Consider the following 16,997-nt stretch of genomic DNA (forward strand, 5'->3'; position numbering starts at 1 on the left):
AGCATCTGCATCTCAAAGTCATCCCGATAACCTTCCAGGGGCAGCCCAGGATTTGCATCTTGCCCTGCCCCTTCTACCCGATAACCATCCTTCCTCTAGGGCTCCTCAAGGTGGGGCGACACCAGCCAGGCTTCCCCCGTCTGATAACTTAAGGGGAAATTTCAGAAAGAAATTTTTCGTATTTACATCCAAAAAGTCCTGTGTTCTAGGAAGAGGAGAGGGGAAGGCAAGACCCATCCCCTTAAAGACCCCCGGCCTCAACCTGCGCGCTCAGCCCTCTGCCTCTCTGCTGAGCCGCCCACCTGGCCTTCCCAGGTGTATTCTCCCCACTTAGCCTTGTCACCCTGCTCTCCCCCAGTCTGAGCGACTGGGCACTCTCTCTCAGGTCCTGTCTGGAGAGGTGCCCATCTGTTCTTACGAATGTCCCTGCCCTAATAAACCTTGCTATTTGCTTTCCACAACTCTGTCTCACGCCTGAATTCTTTCTTGCCTGAAGACAAGGACCCTGCCATTCACCGGTAACAATGCCATGCAGCTGTGCTTCTGTTTTCCTAGATGTTCGCATGATGTTGAAGCTACCTGATGACGCACTTCTCAAACCACATCCCTCTCCCGAAGGCACGGGTGGCTGTACAGTGTTGGAAACTTTCCCCCTCTAATAAAAGCATTTTTAATAGCTTAGCCATTCAGAGGGATTCCTTCGAATATTTAAACACTCAAAAGGTACAGTGTCCATCCCAATAACAGTGGTAACATCTCATCAAGAGGCTGGGGGAGCCCGTGGAAGTCTGCCTCCCACCCCCACCTTACAGACACTCCCCTCCCGGCGTCTTGCCCTATGCGCCCCGGGCTTCCCGAGAGCCCCCAACCTCCCCAATTAGTTCCAGGCTTCAGCCTCAGACTGTCTAGCTGTTCCACTTTTACTGACTCTGTCAATCACCTTTTCTCGAAACACACAGCCTTGTCTTCTCAAAGGAATCCAGCAGCGCCTTATCTTAGTCACTGCAGGTCGCACCTGCTTATCAGAAACCACGAAGCAAATGTCGGATATTTGATGAGGACTTGGGTAGCAAAGGCAGCCCAGGGCCCTGATGCTTCAGCCGGCTCTCAGATCTCCTGGGTTGTCTTCCTGGCTCTGCCTCAGGAGCATTGTATGTGAGAGAGGTCAAGGGCTGGGCTCTCTCTTCCTGCTGCTAGCCTCCTGTAACCATGGTAACCAGGGACCACATGACAGGTGTCTGATTCCCATCAGACATTTTCTGATACTCAGCATCCCTACCCTGAATGCTGCTCAGAGTGGTGGCATCAAGGGTCTCGGGGGAAGCAAGTCAGCCAGGGAAGATCTGGAGCGGCAGCATTAATTAAATCTCTGATTTCCCCAGAACATTTTGCATTGCCAGGCCCGAGAGCCAGGAAAATCTCCCAGGGAAGTTTTTATGAGAAAGCGCGCTACGTCTCACACTGGGAACTGAGGCACTCCTGCTCCACAGCTGGCGGCAAATGGGGCTCAGTAGGGAAATATGCCTGGCATACAGTAGGCACACAATTAATACTTGCAGAAGAGCTAGTTTAATAAAATGGCGCTTACATGGAAAATGAAATTTCTCCCAAGCCAGAGGAATTCTTGCACGAGACGATCATGTGGATCACTCAACAGTTACTGAGTGACAGCTGCATGCTCCCCTGAGAGATGCCACGAGGCCCTGAAGGTGGGCGCTCGCCGAGGACCCCAGCTCTCTGGGAGTAGCTGCAGGGCAGGGCATGGTGGGCAGTGTGTAGAGAGGAGTGTGGAGGGACTCACAGGGACCACCTCCTGGAGGGCTTCGGAGCTGTTGTCTCTTGCATTTTCTCCTGGAGAACCCTTGAAGGTTGTCAGGTGTGGACAGGGTCCACTGTGCATTCCAGAAATCTCTCTTTGATGCCCGCTAGGGAAAGAACTAGAGACATGATGTCCTAGAACTCTGGGACCCAGGCTTTCAGAGAACCGGCAATGTTGCATCCTTCCTCTTGGACCCTGGTCACTGTGCAGAGGGATGCTCCAGCCACTGGGAGAGGCGATGTGCAGGAGGCCCAAAGAGCACCTGCTGGCGGCCCAGTCATGTTCCCAGTGGCAGCCAGCACTGTACACTTGCCATGTGAGTATCCAGCCCGCCTGACCCCCCAGATGACTGCTGTCCCAGAAGACGGCGTTCTGAGCAGGAAAACCACCCAGCTGAGCCCAGTCAACTCACAGGATCACGATAGGTAATAAACAGAGCAGTCCAAAGCTATCAGCCATGGGGGTGGGGGTATGTAGGTGTAGACACCTGAACACCGGAGGGAGCGGGTGCCAGGCAGTGGTTACATCCACAGCTCAGCAGAAGAGAGCCTGCTGGGAGAAGGTGGATTTGGGACTCTGATCAGCTTCATGGGAATGTGAAAGCCCATTGTGGATGAGATCTGCATATCCCTTCTCGCACACACGCCCAGCTCACCTGGTGTCAGCTGACTGAGAGCAAACGTTTGCAGGATCCGGTGAAAACACTCCACATAATGGAAGCCATCAGGGCGGGGGGCAGTCACCCTTTTCTTGGTCTAAGATGGTCTTCCTCACGCCTGGGGTCCGGTTTCCCCTGACTCTAAGCACACCCGCTCTCCCAGTCAAGTGGGTACTCCTGGGTGGCGCGCTGCAGGATGAAGTCCTTCTGTTGCGCCCAGACCCAGAATCCGGGCTGCAAACTTGAGTTCTGGGTCAGGACGAGGCTTTTTCTGGCTACGCCCACATCCTCACTGAGCCCCAGCTTTCTCGCCTCTATCCAGGGCGGAGAACAAACTGCAGATGACACAGGCACTGAACACGAGCCACCCCATCAGTGCCAAGCCGCTCAGCGGGCCGCAAATGCGCACAGAATCATCGTGGTCGTCTTCATGGGACAGGGGGACAGTCCAAACCCCGCGGCTGCAACCCTTGCCTCTACCTGTGCCCCACCCCCACCCTCCAGTCTCTCTCCTGCATTGGAAACACCTGCCATTGTCAAGAGGCGGGGGCTCGCGAGCATCCTGTGACTGTTTGACAAGCTCCTGGAGGACCCAAGTTCACAGCCCCTGAGGAAGACTGAGACAGGGTTGGCAGCCTGGTAGGGAGTCTCAGGCCTGAGTCCCAGCCCTGGTTTGCTGGCTCAGGGAGTGAGACCGCCGCCGGCCCCCACGGTCCCGTGTGTGCGCTAAGCACGGAGAGCCGCCCGAGCCAGCCCTCAGGTCCCCTGCACACGGGTGGGACGCCTGCACGGTCACGTGTTGGCGGAGCGGGGGTTGCTGGCCAGCCTCCTCCTCTGACGTCCTCGCAGCGGTGCCCCCACCCTCGCTCCTTCCCCCGCCCCTCTGGCGGCGGGAGAGTCGCGCTCACTCGGATCCCGCAGCTGCCTGGCGGCGGGCGGCAGGCCCTGCCGGGGCAGGTGCGCGGCTGCAGGACCGAGCCCCGCGGGCAGCCGGCACCATGGTGCTGTCGGTGCCGGTGATTGCGCTGGGCGCCACGCTGGGCACCGCCACCAGCATCCTCGCGCTGTGTGGGGTCACCTGCCTGTGCAGGCACTTGCACCCCAAGAAGGGGCTGCTGTCGCGGGACCGGGACCCCGACCCGGAGAAGGCAAGGCCGGGAGTGCTCCGACCAGTCCAACAGGTGAGCGGGCGAGGCGCCCTCCCAGAGCGGGCGCAGCGGGGTCGCGGGGGGCTGCGGGGTCGGGGGAGGTGGCGCCGTTCTCCTTTGCGCCACAGAGCTTGACGGGGAGGGAGACCGCGCATGTGCTTCAGGGGTAGGGGAGGCAAGGGGGTGGGCGGGTGGGATTGCCGGGCCTGGGAGAGGAGTGGGGGCAACAGCAGCGAGGGTTAAAGGGGAGGGTATGGGAAGGGGGATTTGGACCGGAATGGAGGCCGGGAGGGGAAGGGACACTCAGGAGAGTCCTGGAGGGGCCCCAGGAAGGTGGGGAGGGGTCACTGGAACAGGAATTGTGGAAAATGAGAAGCCTGCAGAATTAGGGGGCGAGAGGAGGGAGCCTGTGAGAGGGAGGCGGCAATTGTGGGGCTGGTGTAAAACACAGGGGAGAAGGGGGCACCTCCCCCACCCCGAGGGTAGGTGCCTGCTGTCCCTGTGGGTGCTGGGAGCCAGGGGGCGGTTGGACAGGGGCCACCTGGGGTCTGGAGAGGCAGCTGCATCCTGCCCCCTCCCTGCCCCCAGCAGCCCTCAGCTCCAGCCAGCCAGAGGGGGTTGCTGTGGCCCCCCTCTCAAATGTCTCTGAAGCTGGCCCAGGTCACAGGAGGGTTTTCCCTGGGCAAGCATCTGCTGTCCCCCGAGGTCCCTGGGGAGGAATGGGAGCAGCAGAAAGGGCCTGGGGCAGAGGTTTGGCAAGGTTTCTCCTGCGTGACCCCCGAGGTGCATTCCCAAAGTGTGGGGGTGCAAAATGGGCTTGGGGAGACGTGGGGAGCAGCGTCCGGCTGGAGTGACGTGAGGACCTGTGCGGATGCCTTGTGGGCCCCGTGGTTCTGGGAGAGGCACCACAGCGCTCTGCTCCCCCTTCCTTCTCACGATCAATTATTCAAAAGCTCGCAGGACGCACTGGTGTGGGGCCTGTGACAGTCGCTGCACAGTGAGAGTGGGAAGGAAATGGCTGCTGTCTTTGGGCACTTAAAATCCAGAAAGAGCGACACTGACATTGGCCAACTGGGAGCCGGCTGGGCAGCAGGATGTGGGGCCTGGCACCATCTGGGAGGGGGCTCTCAGCTGGGGGTGGGACGAGCCCTTCTCCAGAAGCTGGGCCAGCTGCCTCTTCCCCTGCTCAGTGCACCTGCAGACAGCTGTCTCACCTCCCACCGTGACCCTCCAGGCCCTGCCCATCCCTCCCCCACCCCGCCCCCGAGAGAACAACTGGGCAGCAATGGATGTCCGCGACCTCTGGGTGCCCTCCCAGTTCTTGGTATGATTGACAACCAGCAGCCCACACGACGGCTGGGAATCTGTTCAAGACAAACCAGACTGTGTCTCTTCCCCTGCTCGGAATCTGCTACGATTTGCCATTGGAGAAGTCACAGCAAACAGAGACATAGTGCACGATCCGTGCCAGACCTTGCATGCACTGCTGTGTGTACCCACCCTCAGAGGAGCCAGATGGTGACTGAACTTGCAAAGGAGGAGACCCAAGCTCAGACAAGGAGACTCGCCCCAGTCCACACAGCCAGAGGAGACTGAGCCAGACCCTGGCTGAGCGCGGCTGGTTCTCAAGTCTCTGCTATTTTTTTTTTAGATTTATTTATTTATTTAAAGGGCAGAGTTATAGACAGACACACACAGAAAGAGAGAGAAAAACAGAAAGACACAGAGGGAGAGGTCTTCCATCTGCTGCTTCACTCCGCAATGGCCATAGCTGGGCAGATCCACAGCCAGGAACCAGGAGCTTCTTCTGGCTCTCCCATGTGGGTGCAGGGGCCCAAGCATCCTCCACTGCTTTCCCAGGTGCATTAGCAGGGAGCTGGATTGGAAGTGGAGCAGCCGGGACTTGAACCAGCACCTGTAGGGGATGCTGGCGCCACAGTTGGCGGCTTTACCTGCTACGCCACGGCGCTGACCTCAAGTCTGAGCTGTTACTAAGCCACTCCCCTCCACTCCCAGCTGCCTGGTGCGGCAGGTGTCTGCCTCTGTAGCCAAGCTCCTGCCTGTATTCCCTTCACCTAGGACTCCTCCTCCCCAGATTTGTGGTGATTCTTAAGAGACACCAAGGTCTCTCTTGCCCCCCTGGGTTTTTCCCCGACTTTTCCCACAGATGGCTCCTTCTTCCTCTTTAGGTCTCTCTGTTGAAATATCACCTTCCCGGGGGGATTTCGCCTCCTGACACAGGAAATAAGCACCCCCACCCTCCGGACCTTCTCCCATGTGGTTCTTTCCCAAGTCTTGTACAGCCCTCGTTACAAATGGATGCGATTCTGCACATTCACTCACCTGTGTTGATTTCCAGCCCCGACTCAGCGCACTGTCAGGCGCCAGGAGGAAACCCTTGACGGATAAGGCACCCCAGCATCCAGCCCGCGGGCTGGGGTTGCTGGCTGAGATTTGCCTTCAGATGTGAGCGCGTGCCTTGTGTCTTTGCAACCCAGGGATAGCTCAGGAGGCACGCAGATCTGTTTGTTTATACAGGACAGCTGCCCGGCCACAGGGGCGGGATCTTACAACGGCCTGGGTGCCCTTGTGCTCTGACACATCCAGAGAAAGTAAACAGAGCGGGGGCGACGGGACTGACATTTCAGAGCGAGGAACGAAGGTGGTGTTCGGGGTGGCAGGTGACAGCCGGATGATGCACGGGGCACATGTTGACAAAGAGAGCAAGTGTCAGAGGGCTCACTGAAGACAGCCGCAGAAGAGAGAGGGCACGGGGCTGGGGAACATGGGGTCTCCATTTCTGTAGCCCCCAAAGAGGCTTCTGAGGCTTGGGGCATCCCATTGAGAACTGGCGTGTGGGTCAGGTGGGAAATTTTCCTTGGATTCATAGGCCATGCCCAGGAATCTGAATTCTGGCCCCAAGTGGCTGGATGAAGTTGGAGTTCCTGGTAAAAGAGTTTGAGAGCTTCATGGTCTTGGATAGGAAAACATCACAGCTTCATTTTAGCAACCTCTACGTACAACTGAACATTTCCTGGAGCGTGACCCACGCCTGTGACTTTGTCCCCAGCACACAGCCGCTGCCGCAGACAGTTTACAATAGCATTCCCGCGCGCCTCTCGTTCTGAAGGATGAGATATTCATGACGTCTCCTGCAGATCCCATTATTTACCAGATTAACAAAGAAGCACACGTAGAGCTGTTGTTGCCAACTCGGTTTTGTTAGCTATTCCTTTGTGGTTTCCTGTCTTGTATTCCCTGCTGCTTTGCACGTTCAGGGGAAGTGACCCAGGCGTCTCGGACAGCTAAGGGAGTCACAGAACAGAGAGGTCCAGGGTCCCCAGCACCCGTGCCCTGGTCCAGCCACACACTTACCTGTCCCCAGCCAGCTTCAACTCCCAGCTCTCAGCTTTTCTGGACTCCACACCCGGCCCCCTGCTCTCACCTTCCTTCGCCATTCCTCACCCTCTGGGGCTCGCAAGGCACACAGTCTTCCGACCACCAACCACTCCTGCTCTGCCAGGATGTCCTGGGACCTCCCCCTCGCCAGTCCAGTCCCAAGCTCGGCTATCATGCGGTGAGCTGGCAGCAGGAGCCAGGAGACAGGCCAGGGAGGCACCAGGAGGGTGATTGTGTCCATCTACTGTTACTTCCAAGCTGTCCCTGCCCAGTAGCCAGATGGGCGGGCTCCTGACCCCTGAATGTCTGCTTCATGCCTGTCCACACAGGGTGCCCCTCACCCACTTCGTGGGTCCTTCCAAAACAGTCGTCTTTTTTCCTAACCCGGAGGACGGCAGAGCCAGCAGGGACCCCGGGGGCTCAGTGCCGCCCGCACCCAGCGCTCAGATGGAGGTGGGTCCTGTTTGCAGAGAACTTTCCTCTGAGCATCTTGCTGGCCTCCCCGCTCGGTTCACCCTTCTGCCCTTCGTGGTGAATCTTCTCAAATGCTGAGAGAGCCCCCAGGGGGACCCCAGTGCTGTGCCCTGGATCTAACGTGTGGTCGGAGGCTTTGGCAAGTCTCTGAGCAGTGGTCCCCATGCCTCTTCCATCCATGTCTCCCCCACCCCCTGCCTCCTGCCACACAGCCCTGCCAAGTTCCAAAATCCTGTCCTTCCAAGAGAGCTGGGAACCACGAAGCTGCTTCCGATGGAACCTGGTGGACTGAGCCCCAGCTCTTGTGGAATAATCTACGTAAGCACTGGCTTTGTAGCACAGGGCAGTCTTTCCTCCCCGAGGTCAGCAGCAGCTCTTTCACTGTCCCTGGACCCCTGACAATGTCAGCCATGATGCCAGGCACCACGTGATACCCCTCCAGTGTTTATTTTGAGTTAGTCATCTTGTACCTAACGCAGAACGAGAGAGGGAGGCAAGCTGCGAATCCAGGCACAGGCACAAAAAGACTTGAAGCCAAACCCAATTTATACATGCTGCTCTCCCCCAACCCCTGCCGGGGGACAGGGGAAGACTGGGGCAGGTGCAGGAGCTTCAGGCTTTTGTTCCTGCTCTGCCTCCCCATGTGGGTGCTGCGTGTGTGTGGGTGCTGTGTGTGGGGGGGTGCTGCGTGTGTGGGGGTGCTGCGTGTGTGTGGGTGTGCATGTGTGTTCACTTTACGAAATTGCGTTCAAGTCCATGTTTAGGATTCGTGTACTTTGCTCTATGTAGTTGTTCGTGAGTAAGGTTTTTATGAAAATGTGACAGATTGTGACGTGAGGTTTGGATACTTTAACTGAGTGTCAGGCCCGTGTCTTTATGACCGCGAGGACTTGGGGTCTACATTCGAGAGACATGGCTGTGCTCTCCATGGTTTCTGACGAGCCGCTTCCCTAACTCTGTCTGCCTCCTGCTGTCGGTCCTGTGGCTCTCTCCTTCCTTCCCTCTGGCGTTGGGCCTCCACACCATCGATGGTGCCCTATTAAGCCTTCTCCGGGTTTTCCTCTTCCATAGACCTCCAGAGTCAAACCCTGCGCCCTCTGCTGGCTTGGCTTCATTTGCACCTGCAAGTGTGAGGCTGGACCAGGGCGCAGGTGCTGCACTTTATCAGTTAATTGGTTCATTCATTAAAGTTTAATGAGCACATGTTAGGCATCGGGACACAGCAATGGAAAAGGCAGCGTATGCTGTTCCTGATGAGGGGGAGGCGATGAGAGAAGCAGTTACCCCGAAGCTGCTTCAGTGCTGCCTAAGAGGGACACTCCGGCAGAGGGGCGGGGGAGGGCGCGGGGACCCCTGGGAGGGCATCCTCCCCCCTTAACCCCGAATGGTCCCTCCTCCAGTTCAAGTCGGCTGCTCCCCTCTGTCCTCCCCTGTACCCCAGGGATCATAGGAGGTCCTCGGAGTGGCTAACCCCACTCCTGGAACCGAGTGGCTAACCCCACTCCTGGAACCGAGCGGCTAACCCCACTCCTGGAACCGAGTGGCTAACCCCACTCCTGGAACCGAGTGGCTAACCCCACTCCTGGAACCGAGCGGCTAACCCCACTCCTGGAACCGAGTGGCTAACCTTACTCCTGGAACTGACTCCATCCAGGCTGCTGTGAGGTCTGAGCTCTGTGGATTCTCAGGCTTTCAGGAATCATTTTTCAGCTCCCTGTGAGCTGATGCCCTGGCTGATAAACTCCCCCGATCAGGTGAACCACAGCAACAAGAAACCCTCTTCCACAGAGTGATACAAGGCGGCAGGTGGAGAGCCGACATCCGTCAGGTGCTCTCGCTTGTGTCAGTCACGTGCTGAGTCCTGCTGCCACATTAATGTTAATTCCCACAAGAACCCGAAGATATATGCATAATTATTATTTCCATTCTACAGATCAGAACGATGAAGCACAGAGAGCTTCAGGAACTTATGCCGAATCAATTTTTGGAAATTTGGCTGGAGATGGGCAGAAAGTACTGGTCAGAAATGTACTTGAGCCACTGTGTCTTCCCCAGATAAGACCTAAACCTGTTTACGAATGCACCTGCCTCTTTGCAGCTCAGGGAGAGGTCTCTTGCCCAAGGCTCTGGGTCACTTCATCGTCTCCTACTTCCATCACACTGGAGCTTTGGGTGCAACCCAGGCCCTTCGGAGAGATTTTACACAGTAAACATGTTTGGGCTGGTTGCTTAGCAACATGGAAGACAGTATGAATTTTTCATCAAGGAATTAGCATAGATTATTTCGGGGAGCTAAGCACCTACCCGCTGGAGACAGCCCTTGGAAGCACTCGTGCCATAGACCTTAGCGTCTGTGTCCATCTATCCCTCCCCAAGCGCGGGGGCTGACCTGCACTGCTCCCGCCCTTCCCCAGGGTCTCCTCGGGGTACACACAGAGATAATCCAGGCTCACAGCCCTGGTCTGCACAGAGCCTGTGTCCGCACCAGCAGAAAATACTGCTGCACCCTTTTCAGATCGCGGCCGGGTTATGACCAATACCTGAGCTTCAGGGAGAGGCATAGAGAGGCCAACAGACCCCGGCGGAGGAAGAAACCTGAAGGAGAAGTCAGGGCGGGAGAGACTTAGGAGAAGGCAGAGGAAGAGACGAGGCTGGCGGGACGGGGGGCGTCAGACCTGCAGGGCAGAGAGCAGGGCGCAGGTGCAGCTTTTGGCCCCGCCGTTAAGATGTTGGAGTTCCTGGGCTCCAGCTCCAGCTCAGGCTCTCAGTTCCAGCTTCCTGCTAATGCGCGCCCGAGGAGGCAGCAGGTGACGGCTCAACCACTTGGGTCCCTCCCACCCAGGTGGGAGACCTGGACTGAGTTCTGGCCCCACCCAGCCCTGGCTGTTACAGGCGTTTGGAGTGTTAACCAGCAAGGGGACAGACCAACAGGAGAGGTGAGAAGACGTAGGGAAGGAGCCCTTCACTGTCAACGCTCAGGGGCAGCGCCCCTCCCGCCTCTGCCCTAGGGAGCCGGTACTGGCTGCTTCCAGACCTCACTCTTGCTAACGAGCCCTGCTTTGTGGATGGACAAGAATGCTTCCGCGGAGCCAAGTTGTAAGAACCAAGGGATTCTACACACATGTGTCAGAATTTGTGTCCGTGAAAGACCGCCTGTAACCATTTGATAATCAATCATGGGTTCGTAGAGCTCTCAAAGGAAAACAGATGAGAAGGGTGTGGTCCTCTCTCGCCCCTCCCTCTCTGCGTCCCTCTTTGGTGATGTATACTGAGTGCAAGGAGCCCGGGACTGTGTTGGGGGAGGGGATGCAGCAGGAGCTTCTCCTTGCCCCTTCTCAGCCTTCGTGCAATGCCTGGTCTCATGGGAGGAGACCTGAGTTCATGGAAGAGCACAAATCAATGAAAATGTGCGATGGAAGCAAGTGGCAGGGACCCGCAGGGTGCAGGGTGGAGCTGACCCAGCAGGGAGGTCAGGGAAGGCTTCCTGGAGCTGGAGTAGGAGGGAAAGGGAGCCAGGCTGATATGAGGGGTGTCAAGGGGCGCACACGGGGGAAGGGGCCGGTGCCAAGGCCTGTGCAGCAGGACGATGCCCAGCACCCAGGCGGGCCTAGGCCAAGGCCGGTGGGCCCGGAGAGCAGAGAGCAAGGTGGAGCCTGGAGCACAGCGAGGCTCGGGAGGTGGGCGTGGACTTGGGGCTTTGTAGAGCAGACATCAATCACTGGTGCCCATGCGAGGGGCACCGCGCCGTGTCCTGACCATACAAAGCTCGCAGTGGCTTTCGGAGCGTTTCCTATGGAGATGACAGTCACAGAAAATGAGCCGTTTGCGGGCCGGTGAATCAGCACCGCTTAGCACATTCACAGCCGTGGCAGCCGCCACCCCCACCCCATTCTCAAGCGTTTTCCTCCCCCAGAATACAGCCCCGTATCCATGAAGCAGTCCCTCGCCGTTGCGCCCTCCTTCCCCGGGGCCCTGGCAACCACCAATCTGCTCTCTGTCTTTATGGGCTTGCTCATTCTAGAAAATTCCTCTAAATGAAACCACATAATACGTGGTCCTTGCCACGGGCTTCTTCCACAGAGCCTAATCCTCTGAAAGGTTGCCCGCGTGGGAGCAGGTGTGCTCAACTGTGCTGGCTGTAGAATGTTCCAGGCTACAGCACACTTCATTCTGTTCGCCCACTCAGCGGTTGACGGACATTTCGGGGCTGATGCTACCTTTGGGCTATTGTGAATAGCACAGCTGTATTCCTGCACTTGTATTTGTCTGGATACCCATGCTTAATTCTTTTTTAAAAAACTCATTCTAAAAGTTATTTGAAAAGCAGAGAGAGAGAGAGAGAGAGAGAGATCGATCTTCCATCCACTGGTTCACTCTCCAAATGCTTGCAACAGCCAGGGCGGGGCCAGGCAGAAGCCAAGAGCCAGGACTTAATCTGGGTTTCCTCCATGGGTGACAGGGATCCAAGGGCTTGAGCCGTCACCTGCTGCCTCCCAGGGTGCATTCCCAGGAAGCGGAGTCACCAGAATTCGAATCCAGGCACTCTACCAGGGAATGCGGGTATCCCAAATGGTAGCTTAACTCACAGCACCACAGCACCTGCTCCTTGTATGGTTAATGCTTTCCCGAATATACCCAGGGCTAGAATTCCCGGCTCGCACCGTAATTCTGGGCTTACCTTCTTGAGGGGTCACCACACCACCATGCCCACCGTGGCGGCAGCATTTCCCATCCCACCAGGGGTGTCCGAGGATCCAGGGCACTCCCTTCCCATTCTCTTCTCATGGTTATCTTTGTGGGGGCAAAGTAGCGCTTCACCATGGCATTTCTGAAGCTTTTAATATTAGGAAAAAAACCCTTCATCTTTACAATATCCACCCGGAACTGGCGAGCGCTGCACAAGCATTTGCTGTGGGCACCAAGTGCCCTTGGGGCCACATATGCTCGGCGGTGAAAACGGTCAGGGCTCACAGCGCCTCACCGCCTGGCTCCTCGCCTCTCCCAGCAAGCTCGCACCTGCTGCCCTGACCTTGAAATGCACCCACGGCCCTTTAGTACCACCCTCTGCCCCATGGTTCTCCCCTAAGACTGGGCCCCCACCCCAGAAGTCCCAATCCACTTCACCAACACGCCTGGGGGCCCTCGATCCTGTACCCCGCTGAGGCGTATCCAGCATCCTAGAGTGTCAGTTCCTGATGCGGGGACACTGCTGGGTCAGCGGGGTGCCAGGGGTGGGGGGAGGTGAGCACAGATCCCCCACGGTGGGGGTGTGTTGTACACACAGAAGCTGTCCCGCCCAGGAGTTTGCTCAGTGTGGAGTCCCCAGGCTCACCTTCAGGGCGTTTTCATCAGTTTATAATGCAGAAAAATCCTGGGAGAGTCTTACTTGGCGCTGAAGGGCATCACAGTGACGGCTGGGGAAGCTGGTTGACTTGGCTGGGGGACTCGGAATTCCTTATCGTGTTTCCCATGAACGTATCGGAGTCCAGCCGTCTGCCTTCCGCCATGCACTGGCCAGCGCGCTCCTGGCCCTAGACTAGAGTGAGGTAATGAGGGGCGGTTGCATATGCAAACACGAGTGAGGAGGAAGGAGAGGAAGCTCGTGGGGATCCAGTGAGATTGAGGCTGAGTCCATCCAGTACGGACCAGGCCAGGGGGCGGGGGCGAGGGGTGGGGAGGGGTTTGACACATTTCACTGCCTTCCTGCCCCTCCAGGTCCACGCGTGGGAGCCGAGGCAGACTGTGTCCACTTAGCAAAGCGAGCAGGCTTAGCAGACGGCAAGGGGAAGTGAGGGGGCACGTGGGACCACCGCGTGTGAGTGGATGGTCAGATGAGTGAGCAGGGGCTGCCTCGGCCAGGGAAGCCGGGCGGGAGGAGGTGTGCGCGCCTTCAGGGACAGGTAGAGGAGTTACGGCGAGAATGGAGTGTGGGGCGGGTCTACAGAAAACGAATCCAGTATTTGTCCATTTATTATCTACTTATCTGAAAGAGACAGAAACAGAGCCCTTCCGTGCACTGGTTCGCTTCCCCAAGTGTACACAGCAGCTAGGGCTAGCCAGGAGCCCAAGGGCCCAGAACTCAACCTGGGCCTCCCATCGGAGCAGCAGGGACCCAGGAACTTGCGCCATCACCCAGCGCTCCCCAGGTGCACTAGAGCGAGGAGCTGGGACTTGAACCCAGGCACTCTGGTGTGGGAGGCGGTTGTTCCATACAGCAAGCTAACTGCTGTACCCGGTGCCCGCAGGTCTCCGTTCGCTTGGTTAACACTGGGGCGAGCTGTAAGACTCTGAGCTGCAGGGCGATGGGGCGGTACGCCCAGAGCCCAGGTTTTCGTAGGAAGCGCACTGTGACCCACACAGGCTGCGACCTGGCTGCTCAGAGGACCCTGCTGGGAAGCGGGGGTTGGAAGACTTGGCTCCTCAGGTGGCTGGGCTGTGGCAGTGAAGGGGAGGCCAGGGAAGCCACCTGGGGAGGCAGCCAGAAACCCACATGCAGAATGTCTCCGGGGGACCCTGAGCTCGCCTGTTCCAGGTTCTCCTTCCCTGGAGTGGTCGCCAGCTGGCTGACGACACCACGACACCCTTGGATTTCCAAGGCATGGAGGAAGGAGCGAGGTTGCCAGAGAGACAGGCGGGGAAGGCAGCGATGCTGTGAGAGGAAAGACGCACACGGCACACTTCCCCCAAGCGCACCAGCTAATGAGCTCGTCTCTTACTGCCCGGAGGAACGGGTCCTCTAGGCAGCAGCATGACCGTCACTCTGGGCGCGGCAGCCGCAATACCAAATACATGGAGGCCGACAATGGAGAGACGAGAACACAGGACCAGGGCTCCTTGCCTAATCCTGCCGCACTCTGGCCTTGCCTTAGATGTGGGTTACTCGCCAGAATCAGCTTTCGATAACAAGCCTGGAGCACACTCGGGAGGGAAATTGCATCTTGGGAAGAAAAATGCTCATCTGATGTGCAAGGTGCTGAGCTGGAATAGGGAGCAGATGAGACTTAGAAATCTGAACTTGAACTCTGACTCCGCCATTTTCTTAAATTAAAGATTTATTTATTTATTTGAAAGTCAGAGTTACACAGAGAGAGAAGGAGAGGCAGCGAGAGAGAGAGAGAGAGGGAGAGAGAGAGAGAGAGTTCTTCCATCTACTGGTTCACTCCCCAATTGGCTGCAATAGCCGGAGTGCACCGATCTGAAGCCAGGAGCTTCTTCCAGGTCTCCCAGGAGGGTGCAGGGACCCCAGGACTTGGGCCATCTTCTACTGCTTTCCCAGGCCATAGCAGAGAGCTGGGTCAGAAGTGGAGCAGCCGGGACCTGAACCAGCGCCCACAAGGGATGCTCGCACTTCAGACGGTGGCTTAACCTGCTACGCCACAGCACTGGCCCCCAGACTGCGCCATGTTCAGGCTAAATGACCTTGGGCATTCTGGATTCGTGCTGGCCGTTGGTAACACCGAGACAGAATTCGGGCCCTCTGAGATGCTGTCGGAGACTGAACAGCTCTGTGAAAGTCCCCCCAGCCTCAGCGCTGCCCTCGACTCTCAGTGTATTGTAAGTATCCCTGATTCATTTTCTCACGGATCCTTCAGCCAAGAAATGCTGTGTCTATAGTGGGTTCACTGGGCAGGAAAGCGAGTGTCTTGCTAAAAGTATTCTGAATGTGGGCCGGCGCCGTGGCTCAACAGGCTGATCCTCTGCCTAGCGGCGCCGGCACACCGCGTTCTAGTCCCGGTCGGGGCGCTGGATTCTGTCCCGGTTGCCCCTCTTCCAGGCCAGCTCTCTGCTATGGCCCGGGAGGGCAGTGGAGGATGGCCCAAGACCTTGGGCCCTGCACCCCATGGGAGAAGCACCTGGCTCCTGTCATCGGATCAGTGCCGTGCGCTGGCCGCAGCATGCAGGCCGTGGCGGCCATTGGAGGGTGAACCAACAGCAAAGGAAGACCTTTCTCTCTGTCTCTCTCTTTCTCACTATCCACTCTGCCTGCCAAAAATTAAAAAAAAAAAAAAAGAAGAAGAAAAAAAAAGTATTCTGAATGTGAACGGGAAAAATGCACCTGTTTGTTTGGGAAGGGTAGCGTGAACTCCCATTCTCGAACATCTGCTCTCTCACGAAGTCCAAGGTTTGCTCACCTGTGACGTGCAGGGCACTGGCATAGCCCCGGGGACACCGTGGTGACGAGACAGACCGCATCCCTGAGCCGCAGAGCTCACGTTCTGGACGGAGTGGCTTTCTGATCTTTTCTTAAGATTTATTTATTTCTTTGAAAGGCAGAGTAGGGTCAGGGGAGATAGAGAGAGAGAGCTCTTCCGTCTGCTGGCTCACGCCCCCAAGTGGCTGCAATGGCCGGGAGTAGGTGGCAGGGATCCCAGGACCTGGGCCAGCCTGCATCAGTAGCGGAGCAGCAGGGACTCAAGCCAGCGCTCCGATACGGGGCGCCGGCACTGCGGGCAGCAGCTGAGCTCCTTCTGCTGCGACAGTGGCTCCCGCAGGGCATGTGATTTTCGTCACGCAGTCATAGCCACTCACGATGGCGGCAGGTGGGGCCGTTCAGGGCCCTCCAAGGAAGTGCTGACTAATGATTGCTCTGACCCTCCACGTGGGGGCCCCTTTCACTAAGAACACGTGGAGCCTACCTGCATCCCTGATCGGCGGACTTAGTTCTTCATGGAGCACACGTATGCTCTGTACGACACATGTGACTAAATACGTCGTACATGTAAGACAGCATCACAAAAATAGGCCCCTTAGAACAGTAAAAAGAAAAAGAAATTATAACGTGAAATTGTGTTATTTTCTTCCCTTTCCCTAAATGGACTACCTTGCCCACCTCTGTGGCATATGGTTTGTGTCATTTACACAGGGAGGAAGGTTTGAAATATTGTAGGCACACAGCATGTGCAAAGGCCCTGTGGCTAGAAGGAATATCCCTGAGGAGGGGCTGGAAGGTCAAAGGGAATGCACAGGAGGGGGAGATGAGAGGCGAGGGGTGGGTCAGGCCATGCCAGGGCCACACAAGGTTTCCCTAAGTATTTGAGTCTCTATCCTAAGAGCAAAAGTGGAAGCTCCCAAAAGACCTCAGGCAGGATGTGACGTAGTTGGATTTGGGTCATGGAATGCGCCTTCCAGCTGCTGTAGAACTGGGGAGAGCAGCGGGGGTCCTGGGGGAGACGGGGTCCTGGCTCGGGCCAGGGAAGGCACTGTTTAGGAGAGAGCCTGGCCTGGCAGGCGTGGCTATCAGGAAGAGAGGAGGTGGGGACGACAGCTGAGTTTCTCACTTACCCCGCTGGATGGCGGAGGCACTTGGTGAAGCCGGACACTCGGGCAGATGAGGTCATGGGTCTGCTCGTGTGCTGGTGGCAGGTGAGGAAGCTCGGCGCTCTCTCCCTGAGGATGGCGACGGGGCTCCTGGCTTCTGCACTCCCAGCCCGCGTCCATGTCCATGCCGGAGGGGAGGTCCCTGCAGGAGGTAGCAGTGGCTGCTGGGAACATGGCTGAG

At 57.3% G+C, this 16,997-nt stretch overlaps 1 protein-coding gene across 1 annotated transcript in view; it reads left to right on the forward strand.

Moving 5' to 3' along the window:
• The first annotated feature begins 3,475 nt into the window (after positions 1–3,475).
• Positions 3,476–16,997, forward strand: part of SYT13 (synaptotagmin 13) — a 42,834-nt gene continuing 29,312 nt past the window's right edge. The window contains exon 1 of the mRNA XM_062198022.1: positions 3,476–3,658. Coding sequence (XP_062054006.1) covers positions 3,476–3,658 — 183 coding nt within the window. The remainder of the gene's footprint in view (positions 3,659–16,997) is intronic.

The sequence above is a fragment of the Lepus europaeus genome, chromosome 7 (genome assembly GCF_033115175.1).
Source record: "Lepus europaeus isolate LE1 chromosome 7, mLepTim1.pri, whole genome shotgun sequence".
NCBI lineage: Eukaryota > Metazoa > Chordata > Mammalia > Lagomorpha > Leporidae > Lepus > Lepus europaeus.